The 13,860-nt window shown below is 44.0% G+C and overlaps 1 protein-coding gene across 6 annotated transcripts in view; it reads right to left on the bottom strand.

Moving 5' to 3' along the window:
* Window positions 1-256: 256 nt before the first annotated feature.
* The window catches only part of sphkap (SPHK1 interactor, AKAP domain containing), a 135,949-nt gene continuing 122,345 nt past the window's right edge, over window positions 257-13,860 (bottom strand). For 4 of the 6 annotated variants that reach the window (XM_086261039.1, XM_086261038.1, XM_086261037.1 and 1 more), the window contains 9 exons: window positions 12,328-12,387; window positions 11,786-11,926; window positions 10,551-10,803; window positions 6,977-10,310; window positions 5,500-5,655; window positions 4,561-4,644; window positions 2,882-2,931; window positions 1,553-1,734; window positions 257-1,375 (listed from right to left, as the gene is read on the bottom strand). In XM_086261039.1, coding sequence (XP_086117165.1) covers window positions 1,220-1,375; window positions 1,553-1,734; window positions 2,882-2,931; window positions 4,561-4,644; window positions 5,500-5,655; window positions 6,977-10,310; window positions 10,551-10,803; window positions 11,786-11,926; window positions 12,328-12,387 — 4,416 coding nt within the window. In that variant the 3' untranslated portion in view covers window positions 257-1,219. The remainder of the gene's footprint in view (window positions 1,376-1,552; window positions 1,735-2,881; window positions 2,932-4,560; window positions 4,645-5,499; window positions 5,656-6,976; window positions 10,311-10,550; window positions 10,804-11,785; window positions 11,927-12,327; window positions 12,388-13,860) is intronic. The other 2 variants (XM_086261041.1, XM_086261042.1) reach the window with 2 other exon arrangements.

Raw genomic sequence — 13,860 nt, 5'->3', positions numbered from 1 at the left:
CTAATATTGCAGGAGACTGCTGTTTTGAATTGGCGTTATACAGTTGTATGCATCAGTTGTATACAGCACCGTTCCTGAATGCAAACTACAATAATAAACCTATCAGTATGGTTGTGTTTAGTAGTTTTAATTCTCTCTCTTTTTGGGGAAACAGTTCAGTGGAGTGTAATAGTGTGCATAAATGCACCCCTGAATATTGAGATTTTATTTTCCCTGGTTTACAAATGACACAACACTTGCTCTTATTTCACATCACAGAAATTTATTGATGTCAAAAGATAAATACATTCATTTCTACTGTGACCAAGTTTACAGCTGTGTCATGTGCTTTTCCCCCCGCGATGCTGTTGTAACACAAGATTACCACTAAGTAGAGAAATATACTGACCAAATCCACATACAAATTCAACATTACAAACCTTACTCTGTCTTTTTAGACATAGCAAAAGCTAAAGGAGCGGTCCACTACTCCAAGGTGCAGCAGTTCAAAATCTACAGTATATACAGTACAGCTATCCAAAATAATCCCTTAAGTAACATGAATAAAATATCATACGTACTGAGTTTCAAAGTCACAACAGAGGTGGTACGTTAGCCAATGGACAACAAAAATCTGGACCTTTTACTTACATTAAGTAAATGTGCACTTCAATGTGACCATCAGAAGAAAGTGTCAGGGCTTTTTTGGGCTTAGATTTAAAGAGCCTCTTTTAAAAGTAGTTTTAATACAAAAGGTTTGAGCATGTTGAGCTGTGGGAAGGCTACAACCTGATTTTCCTACAGTATGTCCTATAGGTGCCTTTCTCTGAGTGAATAAATAAATAAAGCCATGATTCGACTGTGTGAATTTGTAAATATGTATTTTCTATATAATCTGGAGCAGTTAGAACCTGCTAACTATGATCACTGGAGGGCTGATTCATTCCCATCAGGAACGTCCAACCCGTGTACCTACAGTTTGCCGTGTGTTTGCGTGCATGACGCTAGAGAGGTAACTCTGGAAACAAGAACATCCTCTCGTTAAAGGGAGATCGGTCCAACTGGACAAGGGTGAGAGGTATGAATTTCTCAAGTATGCCGATTGCGTCGTGCTTTCAGCTCTCGGTAGGAGACACTTGGTGTGATGAGACTATACACGCGCAAACAGGAACATGTTACAAATGTGAGCGAATGAGTGAGCTTGTATTGTTACTGTTTGCGATTAGAGGCGGCAAGTGTCCTAAAGTGTCTCCAGAAGCCAATCGAACAGGCTTGACTGGAGAGACTTGCCCGCTTCTTCCGCTTTCTCGTGCATCTTACAGAACTGAACCACAGCGTCAAACAAGTCTGCAATCCTCCACGCCTTCTGAGACATCAGGTGGACCACCCTCAGGAACTGGGACAAAAAAAAAAAAAAAAAAAAGGTACACTCTCATGAGCTGTAGATTTCCCCCCCCCCCCCCCCACAGTTAAATCAGGTAAGAAAATGACCAGAACAAAAAGCAAAAACAATACATCAGTAACATGATCTGCTTATAAATGTATTATTTGACAAGCCAGCAGCTTTGCCTACCTTTGCAACTCTCTTCTCTTTGGACTTCCTGAAGTAGAGAGCAGGAAGGCCTAGCTCCGAGGCAGCGATCCACTGTAGAGCCACTCTCAGCTCCAGGTCCATGCACTCTGGCTCGAGGTCACAGTTTACCACCAACAGCTCCCTGATGCTTCTGTCGCCTGCTGTTCTTGCTGAACTGCTCTCTAACAGATCAAATATAATATGGCATAACGTAGTACGAGTCAGCACTGAATAACACCTTGATGATAGCTATACTGTCCTCACTAACAAAGCAGTGTTGGGGCGCACAGACAATTCAGCCTGTTCTAAACTCACTGAAACATCAAAAGAAAAAGCATGTAGTCACGCAGCGTGTTCAGCTCTCCTGGGCTCAGTTTTGCTTCGTCTTTAAACAATGATGATCTTTGAGATAAAACACTTCTGGAACAATGGACCTTTAAGATTTTATGCGCACGCACACACACACACACACACACACACACACACACACACACACACACGTGTGTGTGTGTGTGTAATTTTTGAGGCTTAATCACAGCACTCTGCCTTGAATCCCTCAAGAGTTTCTGATGAGTAATAAGATGTTTAAACTGAGGAAGGTGTATAATTCACAAGTGGATATAACACTATAAGACTTTAAGAGCAATTATTTGGCGATTCAAAAATCCAACATTCCAATATATCGGTCAGTGTTTTGTTTTTTTCTTACACACGCACGAGAATATGAACTAGATGCAACATTTGTTGCATGTTTTTATTCATTTACTCACCCAAGTCTGCTCAGATCAGCTGGTTGTTGATCCCTTAGTTACACTGCAATAGGCCTAGGCTGCTAGGGCCTTCCCTAGATGCATTTCTTCTTCCGTCACCTCTTATCACTATGTGGTTATACACCACTTTGCATTAAATCGTTTTTCGTTATTAATCTCTGGCTGATCAACTAATAGGTTTCTACCTGTTAAAAGGACGTTTTTCCTTTCCACTATCACCAAGTGCTTGCTCATAATGGGTTATATGATCGTTGGGGTTTTCTCTCTATTATTGCAGGGTCTTTACATTTCAATATAAAGCACCTTGAGGCGACTGTTAATTGAGCTGAATTGAGATTGTGCTGTGTTGCCAGTAGGGAAGTTGCAGATTGTCCACCAGAGGACAAACTATGCGACATCAACACTCATAATTTCATTAAATGCTGTTTCTCTACTATTTGATTTTTTTTAACAGTTAATAAATAACAATACCAGCAAATTGATAAATAGCTAATATCCGCTAAATTAGCCAGTCTCTAAATAACACCATTGATGACTACGAATTTGAAACTACACTCACCAAATACAGTCTCTTTGGCTCCTGCCAGGTGGCATCTCTCAGTCTCCTCGCTATAAAGAAAGAAAATAATGGAGACTAAAAGTTTCACATATGTTGACATACATTAATGAAGCAGTTTGAAATTTTGGGAAAAGCAGTATCATTAATGCTTAAATGGGAAATAACCAACTTGCAATGCTACAGCAAGGAAAAGCATCAAGCCTGGCTCTCCAAAGGTAGCAAAATCTGGATACAAGCACATCTTGAAAGCTCGCTAATTACAAAGTTGCACATGTTCTGGTAACCTAAAAGCAATGCAACAGTATTTATTTTCATGTAATTAAAATATAACCCCAAATCCAAAGTTGGGATGTTGTAAAATGTAAATGAAAGCAGAATGCAGTAATATTAGAATCTCATAAACCCAATTTTATTCACAACAGAACATAAATGTTTGAACTGGGAAATTTGACAAGTTAATGAAAACTATTAGCTAAAAAAAAAAAAAAAAAAAAAAAACCCCAGCTGGATGAACATTTTGCAACGAATTAGGTCAATTTCACAAATTGTGGAAGAGTTTTATAATACTGTTCCTTTGAATACAGACTTAGAGCACCTCATCACTGACAGCGCATAATTTCATCGAAAGATTCAAAGAATCTAGAGAAATTTGTGCACAAGGACCAAGGCTGAAGATCAATATTGGATGCCTGCGATCTTCAGGCCCTCTACATTAAAAACAGGATGCTGTGTGGAAATCACTGAATAGACTCAGAAACACTTCCAGATATCGCTGTCTGTTAGTTCACCGTGCCATCCGCAAATGCAGGTTAAATCTACCATGCGCAGAAGAAGACGTGTGACATAATCTAGAAAGTGCTGAAAGGTATACACAGTCTTTAGAGCAACATCCAGATGACAACGTTTTCAGGGAAGGCCTTGCATATTTCAGCAAGAGGAGTCCAGACCAGAGTTTTTGCCAGCTGAAAACATCTGGGGCATGATGAAACAATATGAAGAAAGACAACTCAGGACTGCTGAACAGCTAGAATCCTCCATCCAGCAGCTGGTCTCTTCAGTTCCCAGATGTTTACAGACTGTTGTTAAAAGAGGAGAGGCTGCACAGTGGCAACCATGACCATTTGTGTGTGTGTGTGTGTGTGTGTGTGTGTGTGTGTGTGTGTGTGTGTGTGTGTGTGTGTGTGGGGGGGTGGGGCATCTTCGACCATCAAAGTGACCCTTTTTCTTTTTAAAAAAAATGCAACATTTCCTCAGTTTAAACATTGGATATGTTTTCTATGTTCTGTTGTGAGCAAAATGTGGGTTTTTAACATTCGAAAATCACAGAATTCTCTTATTTTATGAAGCATGCAAACATTTGTGGAATCAGGGTTTTAAAATACGATTTTTTTAATAGTTCACTAAATTACGAACCTTTTTGGATATTTAAAAAAAAAATCTGCACTGTTAACCTGATTATTTACCGTTTAGACAAATGAAAAAGAACAGAATAAAAGCAGAAAATTCAAAAGGCTTTTGTCTGTTAAACAGAAAATTGTTATTTGTTCTGGAATGACACTTAATATCCTTGTCTAGCATGTGTGAGAGAAAATAATACCTGCAAGGTTTGTGTGTATTAAAAATGTCACTGTTGACACACCAGAGACATAATGAGAAATACAGTGATAGCAGAAACATACTGGATTACTGTGCTTTGAGAGGGAACATCAGAAAAAGAATCCAGGTCTACCAGGCCTAAGCTAGACGTGCTGCTGGTCCCATTCCTAGGAAGGAAAAACAAACAAACAAAAAAGACAAAAAACAGCAAAAGTGTCATTTAAATGATGTCTCGAGACATCCAACACGATCGTTCACTTGTGAAGAGAACAATGTCCAAGCGCAGGGATGCAGCTCATGTTATTAGCTGGTGATTAACATATAAATAGCAGGCTGCAGCAGAACTGGGCACTGAAGCTGGGAGAGCTGGTGATTCGTATTTTTTTGCCTGGCAGCTGGTCCGTCTGGAAATGGGGATGAGGCATATTTGGAGGCAGTTAGGTGGGGAGGGTGGACAGGCAAGGCCGGCAGCCGTGCCCTTGTGTCACAACATAGATCAGGGATGAGGCAGAGTTAAAGTAAGCAGGTAGATGGAGAGGTTGCAGTGTTATGGTGGTGCGCACAACTACTCTTGCTCTAAACACAGTACCTTGCTACTTCCTATTAACTCTCAGAACTGCCCAGATCATTGATTGTCCAGTTTGAGAAATTAAATGAGTTTAATCATTATGGTATACATCTCTTCTTTTTGTTTTAAGGAAAAAGGGGATCTTACACCATAAACTTATTTTAATAGGTGATTAGTTGGGTAAATAAATGAGAATTTGATGAAGCAGAGAATGGTTTAGTGGATGTTATGAGCTGGCCTTTTGATCCATGATATAAGAGCTCTTGCACCACTGGCTTTGCAGAGCGAGCTCTCTTGCCATACACTGCATTAGCAGGTGTGGATACTGGAGTGGCAGGGAGTAAATTGGCATTGGCACAGGAGAACACAGTTAGTAGCAATGGGCCAATGAGAGCGGGGTGAGGGTGTGAGCAGCAGCGTTTGGAGCAGTATCAAAAGAGCAGCGGTTACTGACCCCTCGCTCAGGTGGATAAAACTACTGGTCTCCTCGTGGGGGTCATCTTCGGGGGTTATGTGAGACCAGCTCCCCATGCTCTCTTCACTGCTAGCACTCATAGAACGCTTGTCTCTCTTCACTACTGCAGCCACAGCTGTCCTGTCCCTGTCACTGCTGGAGAGAGCAAACCGCAAGATGTCCACAATGTCGGCAGCAATGCTTTGGTCACTTTGGCTACTGTTCCTGCTCCTCTATGCACTACTATTGTTACGCAGACACCCAGATTTGTTACTACTAACCTCCTTTCTATAAGCCCATATCGGGATCATGTCTTACTGTAAACAGTAACTTTCTACAAATGACAAATGTCTTTGGAGTGTGAAATGATTATTAAAAAGAAAGCCAATTCCTTTGAATATCTTTAATGCACCAGCACACTGCATTTCCCATGGGCACTGTTGGATTTTCAGCTTTTTTTTTTTCCAGGACACTGATTAAATTAAGTCATAATCAGATGATTGAGAGCTGCCATCCTCAATTCTGCAGGGAAATCAGGTTTTATTGAATCGGCGAGTGACTGACTTGCACTCGCACACAAGGGACAAACACATGCACTCCACTTGTTTCTGGATTACACGTTTTGTCAAGCGTTACAAAAAAAAAAAAAAAAAAAAAACAATAAAACTCTACGTTGAGCTTTCATACATTCCACTTATCGGCTTCTCTTGCACATTAGTGATGCTGCTCATACACTTTAGTGGTGTCATTACAGTCCAAATGGAAACATGCAGTCTTTGTTACCCCAGAAATGTGAACTAAAAATGTTCTCCTTGACAGTCCTACAATCTGCTGTCTCCCGTGAAAGCCCCTCAAGACATTTACAGCATTAGAATAAATCTCACCACCATGCCGAGTCCCTGTCTTGCTAAAACGTCAGTCTGGTTTCAATTACTCGTGTATCTGACAATGCAGCCCCCAAATTCTTTGTCATTTCGGCTGTCTCAGTAGAATCTCAGTTCCGATTCTATCTATTTCAATATCAGCGAGTGTTTTGTGGTTTGTTATCCTAGTGTGAGTGCAGCTTGTACTGATAAAGGGGACTTCAGCGGCCACTCTGTGGATAAAGGATGAAGCTGCTAAAAGCTTTCTGCACACACAGTACATCACCCAGACAATGTGAGTCACAGCCTAGCCAAACCTGCTAAAATAGATTAGTTTACCCAGTAAATAGATCCTCTGCGTGCCGACTAAGCTTTGATCAAACTCTATAAATAGCACTGTACACCTGCATTTTATGTGTTTAGTCCAGATTTTCATACTTTGTTTAAAAATAGTCGAGCACTTTTTTTATTTCTCTCCCTTACTCTTGTCAGAGAGATCAATCTCTACGTTTCACATCCAGTAGATGACTATTCTGCTGCAGGGTTATTAAAGAAAACTCTGCCTGAAGAAGGAGGGGTCGGACTCACACAAAAGCCTGTGAGCAGTGTAATACCTGCTGCTGTTGGTGGGAGCTCTCTCCGTATGCTTGGTAGCCAGCGTGTCTGATGACACTTCTTGATGTCCCCCTGTTCTTTCAGGGTTTGAGACTGTTTCTTCATCTCGCTGATCTCCTTCGATGTGGATCAGCGGCACATTTCTGGGGCCCCTTATGCAGGCTGAACCGCTGTCACTTCCCCCGATGCTGCCAGCTTGCTCCTGGCTCGACCTACTTCGGCTACAGCGTAGATGGGATTGCTTGAACCCCCTCCTCCTTTCACCAACAGGCATGTGCGCCTGTGGATGTGACCCAGGTGTGCCTCCACCTACATCTTGCTGTCCCCCCAGCGCAGATTTGCCAATATCCACTATGTCAGCTGCCAGGCGATTGGCAAACTGCTGCACATGGGGCTGCGAGTCTCCTGCAGCTTCCAAATCAATACTGTCTTCAGGATCAGCGATGATCTTGTTCTTTCTCATCAAGGACTCGATAGAGCTTGACCAGGTCTCATGAATTAGCATATCAGTAATCTGGTCAGTCTTACCCCTCTGATAGAGGCATGAGTCTGACTTGCACAGTCCTGTGGCTGACACAGAGTTGGTGGGGAAGATATTTAATGTGTCCCCGTGCACATTCCGCGCAAATCCATCAAAAGAGTTCGCTTTTATGGGCGAGTTGACAGTCAGCCGCGAGTCTGAGGAGCGCCGGTCTGGCACCGAAGACTGACGTATACAGAAGGGTGTTCTTAGAGGAGGTGGGAACAGGCTGTTGCTCCACTCTTTAGTCTTTGCAATGCCATATTCTTTGTTTTCCTTATCCATATCCCGAAGCATAAACCTGTAGAACTCCTCTGTGATGCTCTCGGTGCTCGACTGTTTAGACAGGCACGATGACGCCCTGACATTAAGGTGGCCGTTTTTCTTTGATGCAGCCTGCTGTACAGCAGCAGCCAGGATGCTGCTGGCATTCTTCCCTGCATAGTAGTCCAACAGAAGGTCAAAGCCTCTGCCCTCTGTCTCCATCTGGTTAACCATGAACCGAGAAAACTCATCTGTGATGCTCTCGCAGCTGGACTGCTTAGAAATCGAGCTGCCGCGACTCAAGTTCTGACCTAACCGGCTGCCCGGGCCCAGAGTGTTGGGTGTGCCGGATGGGTCCGTGTCTTCTTCTGGAATGCTCTCATAACTGGATGCCTTCCCACGGCTCCACCTCTCACACTGCAGTCTGCTGCGCTGCTGGCCTGTTTTGGAGGTATCCACCACATTGAGTTCAGGGCAGTTCAGGATCCTAGCCGTGACCTCAGAGGCAAAGAGGGCAAATGGGTCCTGCGGTTCGTCAGGGTTTACAGACTCGTCTACCACCCGGTTGACCAGCCGCTCCATTAGCTCTGGCTGCTCCTCAGTTTTCCTTTTAATTTCACTTAGGCGGGGCGCCCGATGTTTTCTGGAAGCTGAATTGCTGTTCTGACCCTCTTTTCTCCTCAGTACTGTGCGGCAAGCAGGGATCAAATAACCCTCGGGGACTTCAGCAGAGGACCCTTTAAGGGCACAGAACCAGGGCTGTTTCCCAGTGGAGTTTTCTAGACAGATTGCTGCAAGTTCTGTGGCCATAGACACCACCGTGGAAGCCAAATCATCAGCATAGCAAGTAATTGGTGTCCTGGACTCTGAGTCTATTCTGAAAGAGTTCAGGGAGGACTGAGGTGTCAGAGAGGCCTGTCTGCTGTCACTGCCTGTCCCCAGTCGTCCTCTCCTCTCTGTGACCTGAACTGGGATTTCACTTAAAGGCTCTCTGATTGCACCACTGCCCTGCTGGCTGTCAGAAAAGTCTTTGGCTGGCAAGGAAGTGGGTTTAGACTGAGTTTGCCTGCACAATGACTGCTGCTGTTGTTCTTTGATGTTTGCTGCCGAGGACGATGCAATGACATCACCTTCCTCAAGTGCATATTTCTCCTTCAGCCCTGCAACTGTGGATAACTTATCTGTGCAGTGCAGCACGCCGCTTAGATTCTCATTATGCCCAAATAAGCACTGTAATTGGCTTAATGGATCCTTGGCATCCTCCTTGATGTTAGCAGGTTCCTTAACACAAGCATCACCCTCTCGTGTGTCGCATGACCCTTGGTCACACGTGGAGATGTGGCTGATCTTTTTCTGTGTCAGGCAGAGAATATCAAACAGCAGATTGTTGACACTGTCTTGCAGAAATACCTGAAAGCTTGGCGCCTCCTTCCCGGTACCCTCCAGTTCCTTTTTCTTTTTTGCCTTCTCTAAAGCGTGCTTGAATAGACTGTCTGCCACTTCATTTATTAATTCATCCACCTCCCTTTCATCTGTGTAGCTTTTTTTGGAAAACGTAATGCCATCTACTATCTTGTTATGCGTGGTTTCCAGCAGATGGGCTACACTCCTGTAGCCTTGTGGCTGAGTCAGCACCTCAGCTGCTTCCCGATGCAGGACTTCAGCAATGTTGGCACGAAATGCTTCAACGCTGGTTCCCTCTGCCACGCTGCAGTGCAGCGTGAAGGCTGCGGAGGCCTCGGCAGCAGACATCAGACCGCGGGACGCCGTGTAAATTTCAGCGGGATCCGTGTCCGAATCGCCGCCGTCTCCGGGCTCCTCCATTAAGTCCACAGCTGCGACAGCGCCGGCTACCTGAGCCATGCCACACATAGCTGAGGAGAAGGAGTACTCTTCTTTATCTTCTGGTTCCTGCAGCTCCTCATTGACGTCCTCTTCCGAAGCAGATTCCATGGCGAGCTGTTCTGTTAGCTGCGGGGTAGTAATAGTGCCAATAACATTGGCAGCACAGGCCAAAGCCACCTCTACATGTTTGGATACGTGTCCGCCATTGTCATGGGGATTGTGAGCCTGCGTCTCATTCTGTTGCTTTTCTCCAGTTTTGGTAGCGTGATCGGGCACGTGAGGCACCTGGTTCTCCGGCCATTCTGCAGCCCCGTCAGAACTGTCTGGGCTCTGAACAATGACAATTTTAGGGAGTTCAAAAGAGCAGGTGCGCTGTTGGGAAGGCTGTTTAGTCTTTGAAGGGCTCTTGAAGTTGGGAGGGCAACTAGAGAGGGACACACTGATGGCTGCCTCTGAGGCAAAGGAGGTTTCATCTTGAGAGAGCCGTATGAAGGCATCCTGCAGTACCGACTCAGCCAGATTGGTGGCGTAGTACCCCGCTGACTCTTTAGTCTGGATGCTTGCTCGCTGATGCCCTTCCTTTTTCACCTCGGCATCCTCCCTTTGCTGATGACGTGCCAGCTGTCCCCGATGACTTGCAAGTCTGACACAGTGTTTCTGTGCAGCTTCTGGCACGCTCTCTCCCAGGTCACCGCTCTCTGGCTCTGTGAACAGACAGGGAAAAAATAAAAGCCGTGGGAAGAGAGAATGACAAACGTCTACACTGATTAGGAAGCAGCACCACCGGTTTCCAAAATGTCACATCAACAGTAGAATATTATCCCGATTTGCCCTCCACTGACTCTGTGTCAAATTAAAATTTCCCTTAGAGAAAATACATTTCTGAGTGCAACAACAATAATTATAATCTTTACCCAGCTGAAAACAAACCCTGCTGTACTCACCATTTCTGAAGCCGTCGTCCTCGCTGTCATCTCCCAAGTGTTCTGAGGCCGTCAGGAAGTCTTCCTCTATGGACGAGATAGAGCGATTGGTGTCATCATCGAGGCGCTGTCCAGCCGCTTTGCCCTGCTGACACTGTCGCTCTTTTCCCCACTGCAGGCCGATCAGGAACTTGTTGATCTCAAAGATGATGCTACCAGGCTGGCTCTTTCCTGAACACTGAAGCAGGCACACACCTGTGCATCTCTGCCCACCCTGAACGAAGCACGGACAACTTTCATGTACACTCACACATACTCAATATATAATGTGTCCAAAGGTCTTAAAGTATTAAAAAACCCACTACAGACAACACATAGGTAAGCACAGTTAACACATAGTCACAAACTTTACTATAAATCTCTTAAAACATTATACAGCTCTATTGCCTGTTTTTCTTCCATATATTTGATATACTATTAATTGCTTCGGACCTGCTAATGAAAGTTTAATAGGCTGTGTAGGCTCCTATAGGGCTGTTTAAAACTGCTGTGAGAATCAATAAACATTTATTTATTGGATGAGCTTCAAAAAAGCAACCGCAACAGGGGAGTTTTTATTTAATGACAAATACACCAACAGAAAGGCTTATTAGTTAGCTACGTGTCTGTATGTAATTTTTATTGCCGTTTAAAAATTCAGAGTATGGAATTAAAAAGCGACTTTTTGCTCGGTACCTGCAGGTGTGTTTTCTTTACACGCACCTGCTGAACAAAGTCATATTTGCGGTAGCGTCTGGATGAATTAAGTGTGAACGCATCCTTTGCATCGAAAAAGTTCAAACCAAATGTCTTTTTATCAGACTTTTTTTTTATGGAAATGTTTTACTCTTGATGTTTGCTGCTTTGTATTCAGACATACTTTGAATCCAGTTGTCTGTTACCGGCCCAGTTTTCACATGACTATATTTGGAACACACGCATCGCTTTTTTTGCACAAAAATAAAAGTCAAACCTGAAGTTGGTGTTTGCCAAGATAGCAGTGTGCCTCAAAAGATGAAGACATGCTTTTACTAGACTAAAAATGGAAGAATTGCTCCATAAAATGAATGGACTCCCTCATGTGGGGTCTTTTTCCCAGCACAAAAGGTTCACATCTAATCGCACAGCGCTGCTGTACGAGAACAGCTTGTGCTCTTGGCCAGTCAATCCAAAGGCTGGAAATACGTGTAACGAATAGAAAACCACTACAAACTTACTTGAGCTGAGGGGTGTGGGTGCGCTTGGCAAGCTTCTGTGGCTTCTAATCCACCCAGCAGTAGGATCTCATTTTCTTTCGGCTGGTGGACGGTCAGTAACTCAACAAGCTTTGGCAGATCTGGAGACACAGATGCCAATTTCTGCAAGACACAATCCAAGCACAGAGACAATACTAGATGATAACAACAAAGCGTTTAGTCAAGTCACTTCAAAGCTGAACATAATGTGCTCTCTGCGGTTCCAAGTCAGAGACACATAATTATAAAATTCTTCCTGTGAGAAGACTTGAACCATGTGGAATGATCATTGATCGCCCACCACCGCCAGCTGCAAAAGACTGCAAAATCTGCATATTTTCTACACAAATCATCCCTCTAATTCTGGGTAATGATCTTGAATCCATGGCAACTGAGCCAATGTATGTATCGTATGTGAAATACAAGGACCAGAGTTCCTGAGAGATGAAAAGTGGGAAGGAAGGAGGGGGGGGGGAAGGGGTGCAAGGAGAGAACAAATGAGGGTGGAGGAGAAATCTGCTCACCTTGACGCTTTTGTCATCACGACAGTCAGTTTTCTGTGGGTCCAGATTTACAAAACAGACCTGAGAGTGAAGAAAAAGAGGGCGTCAGGATGACGGGATTTTACAGTAATTTTGAAGTTTCTGCACTGCCTGTCCATCAGCTACACTACAGAAGCCGTCTGTTCAGGCCACCACATTGTCATATTGACAGAGGCCTTTCTAAGGAGATGTTCTTGTCTCAGAGGGGCTGGTAGGAGCAGGTGTAAACCAGAAATGATTTTCTTTCCCCATGTCTCCTCTTTTGCTTTTCCTCTTCAGCTGTCTCCACGCTTTCACAGCGTGCCTGTCATAGTCCCCGTCTTTCATTCCCTGCCGGTCTCGCGTTCCCTCGGCTCTGACTGCAGGTTTAATGTGATGGAGTTCTCATGTCAGTACTGGGACCCCGGGACTGTCCAATAGCTGCTGTTTGATTCTGCAGCATACAACCTCTGCTCTAAGTTGGCGCAGCCAAGTTTGTCCTGTGTGGCTAAATGAATACAGCTCAGCTGCAACAGCATTGGAAGGGGAGTGCAGTTCACCTTGAGTAGCACCCCTACTCAATATGAATGTGCAGGGTGCTTCGAAGTGCCTTGGGCAGAGCGATATGTTTGCAATGCAATCACGATTTCATAATTTAAGAGAAGGAAATTATAGATACTCAGAGAGTATTACATATCTGTCATTGTTAATGGAAAGTATGAAAACATTCAGGATTAGCAAGGTAAAATTAGAACCAGTAGTTTTCAGTTATTGGCCTGATGTGATTGGCTGTTCCGTTTCTGTTTAACAGATGGGCATATATGAGAGCATTACTGTAATAACTATAATACAAAGGCAATTTCAGAGAAATACAATGAAGGAAATTCAAGAGGAGGGTGACCCCGCGCTTGATCGACAAAAGCCACTAGAAGAAAAAGGTGTGTAATAGTCTGGGAGGTCACAAAGGAATCCAGGGAAGCAACTTGTTGACTCCTGCTCTGTATGTACTCCTTGCAGCCCTGCATGGAGAACATGCTGCTCTCCTGACAGAATCGTCCAGCCTGTCTGCAGTTTGCATTTAAAGGTCATGGTGGCAAGCCAGAGGGTTGTTAAAGAATGTCTTGTGTATGGATGTGACAAAAAAAAAAAAAAAAAAAAAAAAAAAAAATCCTCCAAACAGTTTGTTTGGAGAAGGGGAAACCCGGTTATCTCCGTGCCATGCGTTGGGCTGACTGAGCTACATCTCGGTCAGGGCTGCTCGCCACGATTGATGGAACAATGAATTCTGAATCGTAGCAGCAAACTCCAAATGAAAATGTCAGGATATGAATTGAAGCAATAGAGAAAGTGGGTCATGCGGCAAACAGCCACCCTGAGGATGCGAGTGGTTTTATAGAAGATAGATAAGGGGCATAAAGTTAACGTTTTGTAACGTGACCGTAATCAAACAGAAATTACATAAAAGGACCTGAGGGAAGCAGTTCGAGTGAGGAAATCTACCAACATCCTAGAGCTGAAGCTGTACAGTGAGCTGTT

Source organism: Aulonocara sp. 'chitande type north' Nkhata Bay, linkage group LG14, assembly GCF_057382095.1.
Source record: "Aulonocara sp. 'chitande type north' Nkhata Bay isolate Kocher_YH1m ecotype deep benthic linkage group LG14, A_spYH_male_GT1.1, whole genome shotgun sequence".
NCBI lineage: Eukaryota > Metazoa > Chordata > Actinopteri > Cichliformes > Cichlidae > Aulonocara > Aulonocara sp. 'chitande type north' Nkhata Bay.
This window is presented reverse-complemented; position numbering and strand designations above follow the sequence as displayed.